This window comes from Talpa europaea, assembly GCF_964194135.1.
Source record: "Talpa europaea genome assembly, chromosome: 11".
Classification (NCBI taxonomy): domain Eukaryota; kingdom Metazoa; phylum Chordata; class Mammalia; order Eulipotyphla; family Talpidae; genus Talpa; species Talpa europaea.
In genome coordinates this window covers 29,861,824-29,878,584 of record NC_140078.1, presented here as the reverse complement: position 1 = coordinate 29,878,584, position 16,761 = coordinate 29,861,824, and the positions used below count along the sequence as shown (strand labels likewise).

At 39.3% G+C, this 16,761-nt stretch overlaps 1 protein-coding gene across 1 annotated transcript in view; it reads right to left on the bottom strand.

Moving 5' to 3' along the window:
• Nucleotides 1-1,157: 1,157 nt before the first annotated feature.
• The window catches only part of SPTLC3 (serine palmitoyltransferase long chain base subunit 3), a gene marked incomplete at both ends in the record, with an annotated part of 127,553 nt that continues 111,949 nt past the window's right edge, over nucleotides 1,158-16,761 (bottom strand). Inside the window, 3 exons of the mRNA XM_084248068.1 lie at nucleotides 1,158-1,271; nucleotides 4,778-4,907; nucleotides 8,727-8,862. Of these exons, the coding sequence (XP_084104194.1) occupies nucleotides 1,158-1,271; nucleotides 4,778-4,907; nucleotides 8,727-8,862 (380 nt within the window). The remainder of the gene's footprint in view (nucleotides 1,272-4,777; nucleotides 4,908-8,726; nucleotides 8,863-16,761) is intronic.

Below are 16,761 nucleotides of genomic sequence, written 5' to 3'. Positions count from 1 at the left end.
AAAAGATAAGGTTTTCCACTGGCTTTTTCCATTCCAACTAGATCCAATTAGCAAAAGACTACTTTTGCTGACTGATAGACAGAACTCAATAAATTACTGTTAGCTGCCCAGTAGTGTGCAAACCCACTTTGCACCAAATTGGAGTGCATGTGCCATATAGGCTTAAATGGAGGTGTCAGTTTTGAAAAAGTTAAATAAAATTTACTTTTAAATGTCACTTTTGAATCAATCCATTCCTCAAGGGTAGTCTTGGGAGTCAACTCTAAAGGAAATTGAATATCACCAGTAACTCAAAATTAAATAGGAAAACGACAACTCATTCCATAAGGAATAAAGGCTATGGATGTTAAACATTCATTCTGCGTGGCACCAGAAATGTTCAAGTTATAATTTAACAGTTTTATTCTAGACCTAAAATTGGCTTGTGCTTGCTTTCTGTCCCCTTCCTTATGAAACAAAAGTCTTAAATTTTCCAAACTTCAATAGCATAGTTGTAAAACTGTAGGAGACCTGCAAAAAAAAAAAATAAAGTTTCCTTCAAAGACGTCTCTAGTCACTGCTGGCTAGTTCTGCTCTTTCCCTGGAAACATTAATTCTGCCTTTGACACTTGTCCTTGGAAAAAGTCCAAATGTGGCAAATGGTAGAAGCAACATTTTTTTCACCCTGCAGCCTGCAACCTGCCATGATAAAGATGAGTTCTAGCTGGTGCTTTCATAGCTAGAACAAGACCAGCTACTTCCCACCACCCTTGCTCACATCTGCAGATAAAATAAGTAAACAATGAATTAGAAATCAAAACCCTCTCACTTGGTTGGAACGACTGAAAGGGTCTGGACCAAAGAGACTGCACAGTAGCAGTTAAAACACAGGCTCATTGTCATTAAAAATATTCAAAAAAGTGTGTGTGTGTCTGTGTGTGTTTTTCTTGCAGGATACATGGGAGAGGAGAATCTTAAAATCTAGAGCCATATTTATGTCCTTCCAATCCCAAGTCGGTGATATTAAAAACACGATAATGTCTCCCTCAGTTCAATTAAGCTGGTTCAGAAACCAAAATTGTCCTTAGAAAGGGGGAGAAATCCATTTATATTCCTTCTGAAGCAAGGATGGAGGTCTTTTTGGCCCCGTTTTTAGGTTCCTTTCAGGACCAGGAGACTTAATCATCGAGTTCAAAGTTTGTCTCATCATAGAGTTCAGGTCGTGCTGACTTCCTGTGCCGGGAATATTTCAGTTGCAGGAGTTCACCCATCTCATCCAGGGCTTCCAAGACCTGCAAAGAGATTACTTGACATCAGTTATCTTTAAATCCCTAAGTGACTCTGGTACCCAGGCTAATGTCAAGCCTCTCACAGAAGTCACAGTCTTGTTTTACCAGATTCTTTGATTTTTTTAATCTTTTGTGTGTGTAAAAAAAATGGGGTATAGACAAGAAGTGAGGGGTGGGGTGAGAGGATTCACCAAAGGCAGAGTGGGAAGCAGAATAGGTATATTTACTGAAATACACTGCTAAAGGGAGCAGTGGGTGAGACAGGAGGGGTCTGCTGCACCATATGCCTTATGTGGGTTAGCTCTGTGGCTGGGGGTCAAACTCAGGCCATAGCAGTAACAGTACTGAGACTTAACCCCTAGGCCACCAGGGAGGGCCCACCAGCTTCTTTGATTTTGAAGAAAAGGAGAAAGATAAAAAATCATTATGGTGTGGTTTGTAAGTCAGCTCTCGAGAAATGTTAAGTGCTAATTCTTTTCTTTAATGGTTCATCTCTACATTAAAATTATTTTATTTTGGGGTGTGAGTATTATGGGTGATTAAATTTCTTTCTATTAAAAATTATAACAAATTAATTACTAAGAAAAAGCAAACCATCATATATATATATATATATATATATATACACACACACACATACACATCCATATATATGTTTGGCATTTTGAAAATGTCTTGTTTTATTTCAAAATAAAAATATGAAATGCTAGGAATTCACATGCATCCTTGCATGGGTGCCATGTTAATGACTTCTGTATGGTTCCAATCTTAGATATGTAGCCAAAGAGAGCACAGTAATACATATTTTATTTATTTTTTTTAAATTAATTAAAAAAAATTTACATCATTGTTCATTTTTAAAGAATATTTGCTTTCCCCCAACCCCCTTAAGTGTAGTCCCCATAGAATTGCCTTCCCCAATGCACCCATGCACCTCAGTCCCCTGTGCACCTACCTCCCTCTGATCCCTCTCCCCCCTCCTCCCCTGCAGGATGTCTCTGATTTATAATTGTCTGTTTTTGCTTTGTTGTGTTCTGTACTGTTATTATTTTTAGTAATACATATTTTAAAAGACATTGACCTGGGATAGTTTCTCTTGCTTTTTGATGAGGCTCGGGGATGGAGTAGCTCAGAGGATTTCAAAGTGAAGTACCTGCACACTTGTGGGACATGTGAGACAATTCACGGAGGATATGGGAGGAAATCACAGGATTTTTATTCATTTAAATCTCAACCTTCTTAACTTCTATTTTGTGTCTGTCATGTAATGCATGATGTTGAAGCCCACTGATCAAGGACTATCCAGGACACCCCTGTACTCAAAGTTAGATCCATTCAGGTTGCTGCAGCCTAGGGGAATACACCACTGAAAAACCATGCACATATTAGCAACAGGGAGTTCAGAATTTGTACCCAAGATGATTCTTAGGAAGCAGGGACCAGGTCTGGGTTGTATGCTTTCAAGAAGCAGAGAAGTATAGTGATTGGCTCTAGGTGGAATTGGCCAATAGATTGGCTCCTCCTGAATGGCAGGAAGTTTTAGGGCTAAAACTGTAATTCGTGAAAGAGCAGCCATCCCACTCATGTTAGAAGAGGGAACTGTTTTTTAAAGATTTATTTATTTATGCATACAAGAACTGGAGTACAGGCCAGAGGTGTGGGGGGTATGTGTGAGACAGAGTGGGGGAGCAGAACAGGAAGATTGACTCAAGTGCACTCCTGAGGGGAGCAGTGGGTGAGACAGGAGAGGTCTGCTGTGCCGTGTAGGTCACCTCCCTGGCTGGGATGGAACTTACGCTCCATTGGCTACTGATAGCTTCATAGTGCTGCATCTTAACTCCTTGCATCACCAGGGAGGCCCTGAAGAGGGAATTTTTAAGCTGTTTTGTGTTTGTAGTGTTTGCGTTTGCGTGGTCTGCATTTCATCCTAAACACAGTCATTGATTGGACTTGTCTAATGTTTATTTTCTGTGAGTGGTAATGTTCAGTTGCCACCTTAATGTCCTACTTGTTCAAGGTGTCATTTTATACTTTGTCTGCTGTATAAAAGTAGGAACAATAATAGTGATTACTGCTAATGTGTGTACAGTACACCAAGCACTATATAAAGTGTTTTATATACATTATTAATAATAACAACTAATATTGAGTAGCTCTATGTAAGAGGCACCATGTCAAATGCTGATAGACCTCATTTAAAAAAATCTTTACCATGGCCTGATGAAATAGATGTCATTATATCACACTTTTAAAATGAGAAAATAGGGGCTTCAGAACATCGAATAACTTGTCCAGGTCTCCCAGCTAGGAAGAGGTACGCACACACAGAGAAATATATAATGAATTTCCACCTTTGTGTATAATAGCTTATTGACATATAATAAATGAATTCATATATAATAACTCATTTCCACCTTTATACTTGTACACTTGTCTATACATTTTTTCCGATATGAATTTATTCTCCCTGGTATTATCATAAATTGCTTATTTATTATTACCTCCTCTTAGACTTTTTGCCACAGGGTTTTGTTCAGAGTAGTTACTTAGTAAGGTTTGCTGAACAGCACTGACCTTGTGAGGGAGTACCATTAATCCCCAACTGGCTGAGATGACTGACATTATTACTCACTCACGTAAAGACTGAAATTAAGGGACAATGAAATATTTTTTGAAATGTTTTAAAATCATTTACACCTCATGTAGGTCTGGTTGATATGATAGATCTGTCTTTATTATTGGTTTTTCAACATGTAGCTTAGTTGGGTCATATTTTATTATGATGGATTTGGTGACTATGAAAAAATGTCAGGATGTAGGTAGTTAATGCTAATATAGTGTGTGAGGTTGCCTTTTGCATTGAAGAACAAGTAAATAGCATACTATTTAGCTACTCATTCAATCTTGACTACAAAACCAAATGCTGACTTAACTCAAATATTCACTAAATTGATTTTCTTTTCTAACTACAGTTGATCACATTGATGGGTAATGTTGGCATACACTTGTACTTTTTTCAATTTAATTCTGGGGTTACAGTTTTGCTCCTCCATATGTGCACATGTTCTACTCACCCTCCACCAAGCCACCTGTGCCAGTACCCCCCTCTTCCTCCCTCCCCCACCCCTTCTTCCCTCCCACCTGTTCCTTCTGGTAACCATTAAATTCTTTCACTAAGTCCAAGATTTATTCCTGCTGCATTTGCCCATGTATTTTTTTTTGTTATTTATATTTGACAGATGAGTAAAACCCTCTGATATCTTTCACTCTCTGACATTTCATTTAACATAATAACATTGAGTTCCATCCACTCTGTCCCAAAAGCCACTGTTTTTTCACAGCTGTGTTGTAGTCTACATTTTTTTTTAACAGTGGGTTTTATTAGTGTAATTTTCCCCAACTACTGAAGAATAACCCAGGGAAGCCCAAACTAACTAGCTCAATAATTAAACTTGCTCAGAATCTGAGGTCCCAGTAACCGAGATTGTGCGGGTCTGTGTTATACTCACCGTGTCCAACATCTCCCTGGTATGTGCTGCTGAAACACAAAACCGTGCCCGAGCTTCTGCGAGAGGAGTGGCTGGAAATCCAACAACCACCACCCCAATTTTTCTATCTAGTAGATGCCTTGCAAAAGCCCTACAGGAAAAGTTAAAAAAAAAAAAGGTTAACTAAGAGATGAGTAAATTATGCTACAAAAAAGTAATATGGATAATTTACTTCCTTGTAATTATAAGTAAAGATGGTTAAAGTTATTAAACTTCTGTCAAGTAATTAACTGTCAGGGAAATGGGGGAGTCAATCACTTATCACTTGATGGCACCTATTTTTTTATTTAAATATTTTATTTTATATAATTCTTACATCTTTTTTTCATCTTTGCACAATGTATGCATTTTCGTTTTGGTTATAGTCCCCATACAATTGCACCCCCCCTTATTTTGACTCTAGTCCTTCCTTTCCCCGCCCCTTCCTCTCCCTGCCCCCAGTGTATCTCTGGTTTATAGTTGCTTGTTGATTTTGATTTTTACTTTGTATTGATTAGTCTTTTTCCTGGTCTCTTATTTAGGTTTTCTAAATTCCTGCTATGAGTGAGACCATCCGGTATTTTTCTTTTTCTTTCTGACTTATTTTGCTGAGCATGATCCCTTCTAGCTCCATCCATGTTGCTGCAAACTGCATGTGTTTATCTTTTTGATTGCTGAGTAATATTCCATTGTGTATATGTACCACATCTTCTTGATCCAGTCATCTATTTTTGGGCATTTGGGTTGCTTCCATAGCTTAGTAAATAGTGCTGCTATAAACATAGGGGTGCAGGTGGATGGCACCTATTATGGGGGCTGGCACACTCATTACACAATGACTAATGCTAAATTTGAGCAGCAAGTGCTGATTTACCCTGGTTTAACAAGTCTACATTGATGTAAAATTCTTTGTCCACAGGTTTCCTGGGAATAAAAACCCAACAGCTAACACAATGGAATTACACAAAGAAAGAATGTATGTTAAAAGCAAATATGTGTTTTAAAAACAACATCATGATAATGTGTGGAGATTTCAAGAAATTTCAATTTTCAAGCTTCCAATTTTTGACTATAATTTTAGGACCAGAATCAGAGGGTCTGTAGGAGCTGAACCCCAAACCATATCCTACTCCAAAGTCAAATATTTTATATTCCATCAAACTAGAGATAAGAATAGCAAGACTCTCCTCAATTTTTTATGTGTGAGTGAACACAGTGGATTTTCAATCCACTGGCTGGGTTAAAGGGAGGCCAAGGCAGGAGGGAGATGGGGAGAGAAATATGCACACACAGAGTGGCTGGCCAGGATATCAGCCATGTAAGCACAAAGTGCTTTGATGATGGGCAAAACCTTTTAAAGCAACAATTCCTTCCCCTTAATCATGTCTAGTCTCTTTTTTCCCCCAGAGCTCATCTCAGCAACAATTCTAGAATATCAAACTTTTAAAGTCTGTACATTTCTCCTGTCAATAGTGTCAGACAAAAAAGCATGTACCCCCAAGTGAGTCTTACCTACCCCCCACCCCCCACCTGCCGCCCTTTGTGCTCTGTTGTTCCTTGCAGGGAAACCTTAATTACTGAGTGGCTCTGCTCACAAGTGAGGTAAATGCCTCAGATCTGTTCTTAGCATTAAGTGGTTGCTGGTGTATTATTTTAGGCTGGAAGCTAACAGCACCACAGAAACCTTCCAGTCATAACTCAGGAAGAATTCTTGAACCAGACATGGAGAGTAAGCCTGCTTGTTCATTCATTCCTCTCTTCGTTTAGCTGTCTGCCTTTTTTTTTAATACATTTTTATTGAGGTAACATTGGTTTATAACATAATATAAGTTTCAGATGTAGAATTTCGATGCTGTCTCCCTTTTGGTAGCCTCATGCAGAACATATTGCTTCAAATGCAGTGATAGAGAAAGCAAAACCTACGGAATGCAAAGGCTCTCCGGACCCCTGGCTTGGGCAAGGCGAGATTTGCTCTTTGATTTGGACTGGGAAGTTGACAAGGAGAGGAAGCTTTTTAACTGAGAAAGCTTGAAAACAGAGGCTGTTCTTTCCCTGTCTTGATCACCGTATGGAAGGCTGCCCACGGAACTACACAGGATGAGAGCTCATAATTGTCTGAGAAACAAGTGCTTTTATTGCTAGAGCACAAACCACCTGACCCATGATCTCAGGCCAGTTTTCAGGACTCCCCAAAGACCGTTTTCACTGTCTGCATGCTTCTCTTTGTACCAGAGGAAGCGAGTTTTGTCAAAGAATGTAAGCAAAATCTATGATTGTTGATTCATTAGGCTAAACTGAGGTCTTCCTGAAATGCTTTCGAATTTGAGACTTTCACCACTAAACCTAGGCTCCTGAATTTAATATATATGGTTGTCTTGAACATGATATACAATGAGTCTCATAGCAAATTAGGTCAGTGTAGGCAGAAAGAAACTAAGTCATAGAAATAATGATGATGATAACAATATCACTATTGTTAAATATAAGAATATTATATAATAATTATAATATTAATATAACATCATTATTATTAAATATAAGAATATAATGTAACAATTATGATACTATTAAAATAGTGCAATATCATTATTATTAATGATAATAATTAATGGTTAATAAAATAACATGTTAGCACTGTGTTTCATGTAGCATCACTGCATCTGTGTAATACCATCTTCTATGTGCAAAATGTACCAGATAAGAAATATAATACATTCTTGATTATTTATTTATTTTCCATTCTTGATTATTTAAAGGGTGACATCACATTATGCTGAACTCCATAGAAGACTACTGAGTGGTAGACTTGCAGTAGGACTTTGCTCAAATGGAATAATGGGCTAGGGAATATATTTAATAAAAGGAAGGGTTTTTAAATGAGCAAATGAAATAAGTGCTCATATACTGGTTTTAACAATTAACTCCCTATTTCAAAAGGAAGAAACAGGTCTAGGGAGCAGGGCAAGATCTGACCAGCAACTTTTGCCAACAATAAATATTACTTTTGTAACTAAATTGTTCTAAAAATTTCCTTAAGCAATGCAATTAGATTTTTGTGCATTGAAGTAATTGATGCCTTTTATTCACCAAAGATAACATTAAAGATAGTTAAAACTTATGCTCCATATTGCTGTGATGCAATATACATCTTTGCAAGGACTACAGGCTGTGCTGTCATTGAAAAGGACTTCATTAAGGAGGCAAATAAAACAGGCTTTGAATTCTCGGTTACACTAACAATCATTGTGACTTTTAGAGTGTAACTCAGCTTTGTTGGGTTCAGTGTCCTCAATTGTAAACTAGGGTGATCACTGGCATCTGAAAGCCTTACCTAGTATATGATCTTTCAGCAATATTGGCTCCTTCTTTAAAAAATCTCAAATTGAAAGGCACTAGATAGATTGACATATCAATCAATGTCCAACATAACATTATTAATGAAGAACACAGCAGGATTTTTACCTATTATTTTCCTGTAAATATTTTTTATTAATGTAACCAAAATTTGCAGTAATTATTTTGGAAAGCAATGCAATCAAGATGACTCAATTGTACTCAGTTGAATAATAATGACAATAATCATTGTAGCAGTACTAATATTAGTAGTAATAATATATACTGATGATTACGTGCTTACAGTACACAAAACAGTTTTAAGTACCTTATATATATTATCGATACTAAATCTGAGTAAGTAACTCTCCTAAATTCTCAGAGCTTGAAGATGGTGGGCCCTTAGCCTCTGATTTCCTTCCCATAAATAGAAGCTATTGGCTTGGTAGGTGGCTACTGAGAAGCTGAACAAGTGAAATTTGAATTCAGTGCCCCACCCTGTGCTTATGCTGAAAGAGCCTCTTAGTGCAAAAGCACCATGTTTAGCAAATCACCTTGGGGCTTAGGCATTACTGCTGAGAGTCCTTTGGATACTCACGCTACTTTAGCAGGCATGTAAAGAAGCAGAGGCACAACAGGAGATTCCTCATTGCCATAGATAATGAATCCCATTTCATTCAGTTTTTGTCTGAAGTATCTTGTGTTTTTTGCAAGTTGCCGTACTCTCTGCAACCCTGAAAGGAGCCAGTTAAGAAATCCATTATTTCTCATTGGGAAGAGGGAAACAAAGTTCATATATACTTGGCAAGCATTTATTTTTCTTTTTTAAAAGAAGATTTATTTATTTATGCATACAAGATCTGGGGTGTAGGCCAGAGGTGTGGGGGAGTAAAAGTATTACCAGAGACAGAATGGGGAGCAGAACAGGTGGATCCACTGTTGAGGGGAGCAGTACGCTACATAGGAGAGGTCTGCTGTGCCATGTGGGTAGCTCCCTGCCCGGTGGGGGATCAAACTCATGCTGCAGAGGTTGCAGATAGCTTCACAGTGCTGTGCTTAACCACTTGTGCCACCAAGGATGCCCAATTGGCTAGCATTTCTAAGTCTTTCTTGGCCTGCATAGATAGCTGAAAGGGGGTTAAGTGGGGTGAGAAAACAATTCCTGGTGAGCAAGTGTGAGCAGTGATGCCCAGGAACTACCCTGAACCTGGAAGGCTGGCTTCAGGGGTTAGTGCTGCCAGCTACTTAGCATCTGAAGGCAGGCACTGCTGCAGAGTGGGGAAGGTGTTTAATCCATTATGCATGGATTCTGTGCGAAATGCTTTTAAAATGTTAACGCAGAAGGAAGTGTAACAAGAAGGTACACACACACCCAGACACAAACACCCCCCCCATATCCCACACACTATTTGTTGCTACAGGATTTTATGCCAAACTGAGTTAGCCCATTAAGTTGCAATTCATCAGATTCTCTAATCAAAGCACACTTCATTCAACTTGAATTTCAAGAGACAAATCCTGAGACCAGAATTGTTTTGTGAGGCAGTTGATGGTGGTAGGATAATAAAGGAAAAGAAAGATGAGAACCTTTGCTTTCTTCAGCCAGAAAAAAATAATGTTGGTCCCAAGAAGGTCAAGCAAGGTGCCTGTGTCCTTATCAAGATTATTGGTGCTTCAGCTCAAAACCTTATCTTCTATCTTATGTGTGTGGCCCTGTGGGATGGGCACACACATGAGATCACAAAAGGAATTAAAGAGCAGAAGGAGTTCTGGAGACACCTGTCAACTCCAGTCCCGCCTCTGATCAGGTGAATAAACGAGTCAAAACTAGAGTGTTTGCTCAGTAAGGACAACTCAATGGTATTTGATATTGAAGTATCTTAGAAATCAGTCCAATGTTTGCATTTGATACACGGTTGCTGCTCTCAGGAATGTGCTGCTACAATTGATCTTTCTTCTGACTGGCCACCTGGCTATCCAAACTAATCAGAACTCTTGTTTTGCCTAGTTATTCAATATTTTGAATATTATTCCTTGGTGTTTGTCACTCTCCAGATGGATAAACATTTCTGTAAACATGCCAATCATAGTCCTCTGATTCTGTCTTGGAGAAATCACCCCAGAGTTCCTCTTTGTGCCTTGACAAAGGGCAGGCCAGTGTGTGTCTCCTGACCAGCATCATTACCATTCCTCTAGGCAGAGTTGGCCCTATCTTTCCTCTTTGTTATAAGGTAGCATGGAACTCAGGCCTGGCCAGTTGGAATACTCCACTCTTAATTACTAGTTCATGATGGAATATAAGCTGGCCTATTAGAGTCTTTCAAATCTACTAGGAAGAAGTATAAGAATGGTCATTCTTAAGCTACTCTTTGCCCCAATATAAAGGAAACCTCCTTGAAAATAATGTTGACTCCAAAGAAAACAAGGTATAAGGCAGCTAGAGTCCTGATGGCATCATTTGAAACATAAGTAAGTCCATCCTTTGAACTACTTTTGTTGTGTGAACCAGTATATTCATTTTTCTTACTTAAGTTACTCTGAGCTGAATATCTAAAACATACAACCAAATGTGCCCTGAGTAATATACTAGTGACTACTAATTGGATGAGGCAACCCTTAAAAGACAATAATAATGTCACTGTAGCTCACACATATATAGTGCCAACACTATTATACTTGTCATTTAATAATTTATTTAGTACTCACAACTGTGTTGAGATGATGCTGTAAAATCATGTTGTACACAAGGAGGAGTCAAGTATTCAAGTTCATATAATTGGTACATAGCAAAGCCAGAATTTGAACCCATGTAATTGAGTTCTAGACACTGTGCTTTTTTTTTTTTCTTCTTTTAGATTTATTTATTTATATATACAAGCACTGGGTACAGTCAGAAGCGCGGGAGGGTGAGAGAATTCACCAGAGCCAGAGCGGAGAACACAACAGGCAGACTGATGAAATACACTGCTGAGGGGAGCAGCAGGTGGCAGGAGAGGTCTGTGTGCCATGTGGGACCCTCTCCGGTAGCCGGGGGCCGGGGATCGAACCGGTGCTGCAGAGGCTGTGGGCAGCTTGCAGCCCAGCGCTCAACCACTGCGCCACCAGGGGAGGCCCTAGACACTGTGCTGTTAATCCCTACTTTACAGTGCTCTGTTCAGTAGCAGCAATAGACCAACTATAATACATTCTCAGACAATGGAAGGCACCATGTCTTCTTCTCATGCTCAATAAATCTTATGTCTACTAGGGTAGTAATTATATCAAGATTTTCTAGTAGAGACAGTTGAAAGTTGAAGAATTGAGCAAACTTTTGACAGTCTCGTGTTAGGGGATGTGGTAGAGCATCAAGTACTGGAGTTGGGGGCCTGCCACAGATGAAGACTGGTGAACTCCATTCACTGTAGGTGTGGGGACATGAACAGCTACATCTGAGAATAGTGAACCAGAAGTAAAGAGGTCTCCAAAGGTCATGCTTTATTCAAAATCTAATATTTTTCACCTGATCCTACCATTCCCAAAATACTTCAGATCTTCCTTTGAGAATTTTCTTTGATCCAAACCAAATCAACTTGATTTTTGCAAAACCTTACATGTGTCACAGTAACTGCCATGGAATAGAGAGCTAGATGAGTACGATACCCACCAACAAGGAGGATGTTGAGTGCCTCAACTGTCCCTGCTCGTTTTCCGTTGCTACCTTTCACCCAACCCTAATTTCTAAAGGAAGATTTCTCCCCAACCCTGCCAGGTCTCAGCAAACTGGTTGTGATGGAGAAAACATCCAGCTTATAATACATTCTCAGGAGAGCTGCTATCTCAATGACACCAGGCTGATCAGTCAGTGGATGGTGAACACACTTGACAAAAGGTAAGCCCATTTTGGTTTTGACCAGGGAGCCATGTAATCTACTGTGGAAACTCTTCCAAAGAGGTCATACATATGAAGTAAACCAATGAGACCTTTTCATTAGTTGAAGGTGAATGTGAAAAATTTAAAGAACCAAAAATTGCTAGTAAGACTAGAAATTGAGGAACTTAAAGATAAAATCTTATTTTTAGAATCTATGAGACAGTGGAAGCCATTGGTCAGTAGATGCTTTGGTTGCCCATCAAGAAGAGATGTGAGCAATGAAGGTTAACCCGTGACAAAAAGAAGAGAAGAAATAGAAATAGGGAAGGGATTATAGTGTGTGTGTATGGGGAGCAGACTTTAATCAGATAATCACATGAATAGATGTACAATTGTAACTGTGAGGAATGCTCTGAGGAATGTTACTTTGTGTTATGAGTGTTCATATTAGAGATATTGGGTCAAATTCAAGGAAGTTAATAAATGAGCTTAGCTGAGATCCGAAATATAAGCAAATGCTTACCAAGGAAAGAACCAGAGAAGAGCATTCCAGGCACAGGAAACAGGCATATTGTTCCCCTGGTTTGTAGAAGAACAAAAGGCTTGTGAGCCAGGCAAGATGTCACCGAGTGGGTCAAGATGAGGCTGGAACAATGAGTAGATTGTCTCAAAAGTGTAAGGAATGAAAAGTCCAACATTTAAAGGTTGAGCAACAGAGAATGAACTTAAAAAAAAATAGGCAAACAAGAGAAACTGGACTGGGAGAAGATAAATCAGGACACGAGCTAGTTTTTATTGGGTTTATCAAAATGACTATTGCTGAAAAACCTTTACCTTGGGGGCCTTGATTGGTTTGATAGGCTCTCAAGCTCCAATTTCCATATTTGCAACATAAATACACACATAAGGGATTCAAAGTAGAACCATTTCAAGCTTCCTGGATGCTTAAATATGGAGTTGTTTTGCAATATTGCTAAATAGTAACTTGGAAATCTGTAGATGTATAGAGAGCAATATATTTGAGGAATAGAACTAGAAATTAGGAAGGACAATATTTGCCGTTACTTTCAAAAAAGATTTCATGCAAACATTAAAATTGTGTGTTTAGGGAGATGAGAACATTAGGATTAGGGGGAGATTGTGGACAAGAGAAGGAAAAGAGGGGTAGGTATAAGACTTTAAAGGGGATTGAAATGAAGGCACAGACATACATCCCAGCCACCAAAATGTATTCCATATGCCCTGTCCCCTTCTGTGTTTGGCTCTTTTGTTGATCATTAGTTGTACAATGAATAGATGACTTCATCAGGCAGGTTCTGATGATTCCTAAATGATCCCCCTCAAAGACTAGAAGGATTTCCTGGCCTGGAAGTACATGAATGACTTAAATTGCTTTTCCCAGTGGCCTTATCTTTGCACTTGCCCATAATGACTCATCTATCACTGGGCTGCCCAGCTACTTAATTGACCCCGTCTGTCCCCTCTGCCTTGATTAACCCAAGTAACTGGATCATCAGCTAATGTCATCACTTTACTGCTTCTAGACCTTTGGAGAGTTGACCAAGTAGATCAGAACATGAATCCCAAGGGGAACTGACTCTTAAGAACTGAATGTTTTATTCCTGCCCTGTCTTTCCTATTTTTGAACCATCAGGCACAATGTGGCTGACAAGCCATTCTGACACACTTTTGTGGTGATCATGTTTTCTCATATAAGTCACTATAGATGCCTTTGAGGTCTTTTGAGTGGCCTCAAGATACAGCTCCTTTCAATTTATTGCTCACTTTTTCAAATTGGAAACATTCTCCTACTCTTGCAGAGCCTGGGGGCAGAGAGGAATTTGTACATATAAAATGCTACTCATCTAGACAGGATGTGGGTGATTTTATTAATTATGTTGTGCTTTGAGATCTTTCCTTGAAGAGCACTTTGTAAAAGTAGAACGCAATTTTAGCACTTGCCCTTCCATAACGGGGAGCCAGAATGGCACAGAGATGGCCACTTTATCTCTGCAACAAAGTCCTTAATTAAACAATTTCTGATCCTTCTTTCACACATTACATAGAAGACAGGAAAGGCCCCTGCTCAAATAAATAAGTAAATGAGATGATTTCTCATGGAGAGTTATGGAGAGTTTGTATGTTTATTTTGCTGTATTCTGGGTTCTCCAAGGAGACTGTTGAGTAGAAAAGGAATAGGTTTTGCAGTTAAATGAACTAGGACTCAAACTCCACCTGGATAACTTAAGGTCTTATGATTTTAGTTTTGCTTGTTAGAACTAAGTCTATCTCACAGGAGAATTTGGAGAAATAAATGGCTTAATGCAGGAAAGTGCTTAGTACTCTGCCTAGCATGCAATATTCTTAAGAGGATAATTATCTTCATCCATAGGGCAGTAGTTCTGAACAGCCTTAATGGCACATCAGAATCATCTGGAGAGCTTGAAAAAATCCTATGCTAAGATTATACCCCAGACCAATTAAATCAGGATCATAGGATGATAACAGACACAGATTTGGAAGACTCAGATGTCTTAGAAATAGCCACCATTACAGCCACACAGCCATGCAGAGCTGTATTTGGTGCCTGATTGTGTCTGGTTGAGTCATATTACTTGGTTGAACATGGAAAACAAAAGGGAAGCATCTGTTATAGCCTCTTATTTGACATGATTACATCCCAGCAGTTACTGAGTGTTCGGGTGCTCAGATAGTTTGTTTTGTGGGGGTCACTTGTTCTGATAGCTCTCTGCTTTTCTAAAATGCTCACTTAACTTGAGCTCAACCCCACTGTCAAACTCATCCCTCTGATAAGGGTAAATTAAATCACGGAAGAAGCCATCGGGGCAGATGATCTGTATATTACCCTTCTATCCATTCAGATTTCTAACTCTGTCAATTTGAGAGATGGGTGAGGTTAACAGAGGCCACAAATACTTTAACCTTCTCTCCAACGCTGTTAAAACAAAAACAGCTGGGGCAGGGGAAGGAAAACAAATAAAACACAAAGCATCCCACTACAAAGCTTTGCAGTCCCCTAATAAAAACAATCGTCTGTGGTGTTTCCAAAAATATGCTTGGGACAACTCATTCTCCAGAAGGACGAGAAGAAATTAAGGATAGCGGAGATTCCCAGAATAACCTGTCAAAAGCTAAAGAAGGGAAATGTCTTCCTTGTTGAAAAATGGGCACGCAAAAAAAGAGAAAGGCATTTCCCCCGTAAGACTAAATGAAAGAAGCGAGTTTGACAAGCTCATGAGCCAATACCAGTGCCATTCTCTATTTTCTGTAGACTTTGACAGCTCATTTTCTAAAAGAGGAAACATGAATATGCACAGATGCCACTGGGTCTGATTATTTTATTATTTCCCAGGCTTAAAATGCACATACAAAAATACACACTGCTCTTCTGCTTTAAAATCATTTAGCACACCACCATTGTTGGAATACAGACTGGACAACCTCAAACATGCTCCTCAGCAACATGCTTGGAAAATGTGGTCCTTTCTTTCAGAGATGGGAAGAATATTTCCATAAACATCTCTCACAATTTTAGCAGTCAATCTTTCTGAAAAATTAACCCGGGGAAAAATCAAACATATATTAAAGAATGCCTGCAGTGATCTACTGATGCCTAATCTTCCTGCCTCTTCCCCCTTCTTTGTCTGTCTCTTCATCCTTGGCTTATCCCCCTGGCATGGGAATGGGGTTACTGGGGGGAGGGGTTACATGTGGGGAGACCTCGGGAGTAAAGTTTCAACATGGCAGCAGGAACCCAGCGTCTGTTATTTTAAGCTCTGGACACCAGACAGGACATTTTGTTTCCAGCACACTCAGGGGCAGAGAGATCTCACTAAAGATCAAGAGGCTACGGAGCGGCAAGAATCATAAGAATCACATTAGCGGTGACAAGCTTCCCAGTGGGATGGAGAAAACAGTGTTTGGAGTGGTTTGCTGAGAGGAACACAGATTTTTATCAGGCACTGAAGCTCTGCCTTTTGATGTCCAGATTCCAAGGTTACGGCATGTTTTATAGTCACATACACATGTTGTGAGGACTCTCCAGGCTGCGCACTCATGCCCTGTGGAATGCATTCAGGACCAAGCAGACTGGACACCAAGCCTGGATGGCTGTTTGCATGGGCTAATTTCAAGGGCTCCTGGAAGATGCCCCTGCCTCTATTTGCCCCCACACACTGCTCAAATATACTGTCAAGGGTTTAATTTATAAGGAAGGGGGAGAATAGACATTTAATGTATTCCTACTATGAGCCAGGAACTATGTTTTGAGGCTCCCTTCACAGATGAGGAAACTGAGGCTGGGAGATCACTAATGTTTTACTCAGCTGACCCGGAAATTGGCTGTGCTTATTAATCTATCAAAGTCTTCTCTTTGGAAAGAAGCTGGTAAACTCATTCTTGATGAGGTGTGAATTCCATTTTTCATAGATTCATACATTTCACAAATGAAAAGCACTCCCTATGTTTAGTAGGTGGGTCATCTGCTAAGGTGAACAGAAGAAAAAATTCTAGGTTGTTTGGCAAGAGATGATCTCATAATAGGCTAGGCAGATATCAAGAAATTTCAGCTGAGAATAAGAGCCATAAAACCTATATACACAAAGTCAAGGGGCTTTTCCAATAGTAGTGTTTCATGAATACCGACAGAATGAATGGTAAGGTTTAGTGACATTTTGCTTTTAAATAGAGAGCAGTCACTGCCCATGGAATTTTATACATTCAATGAGGAAATTTGGAAAGGTATGGGTCCTCTGTAAACGTT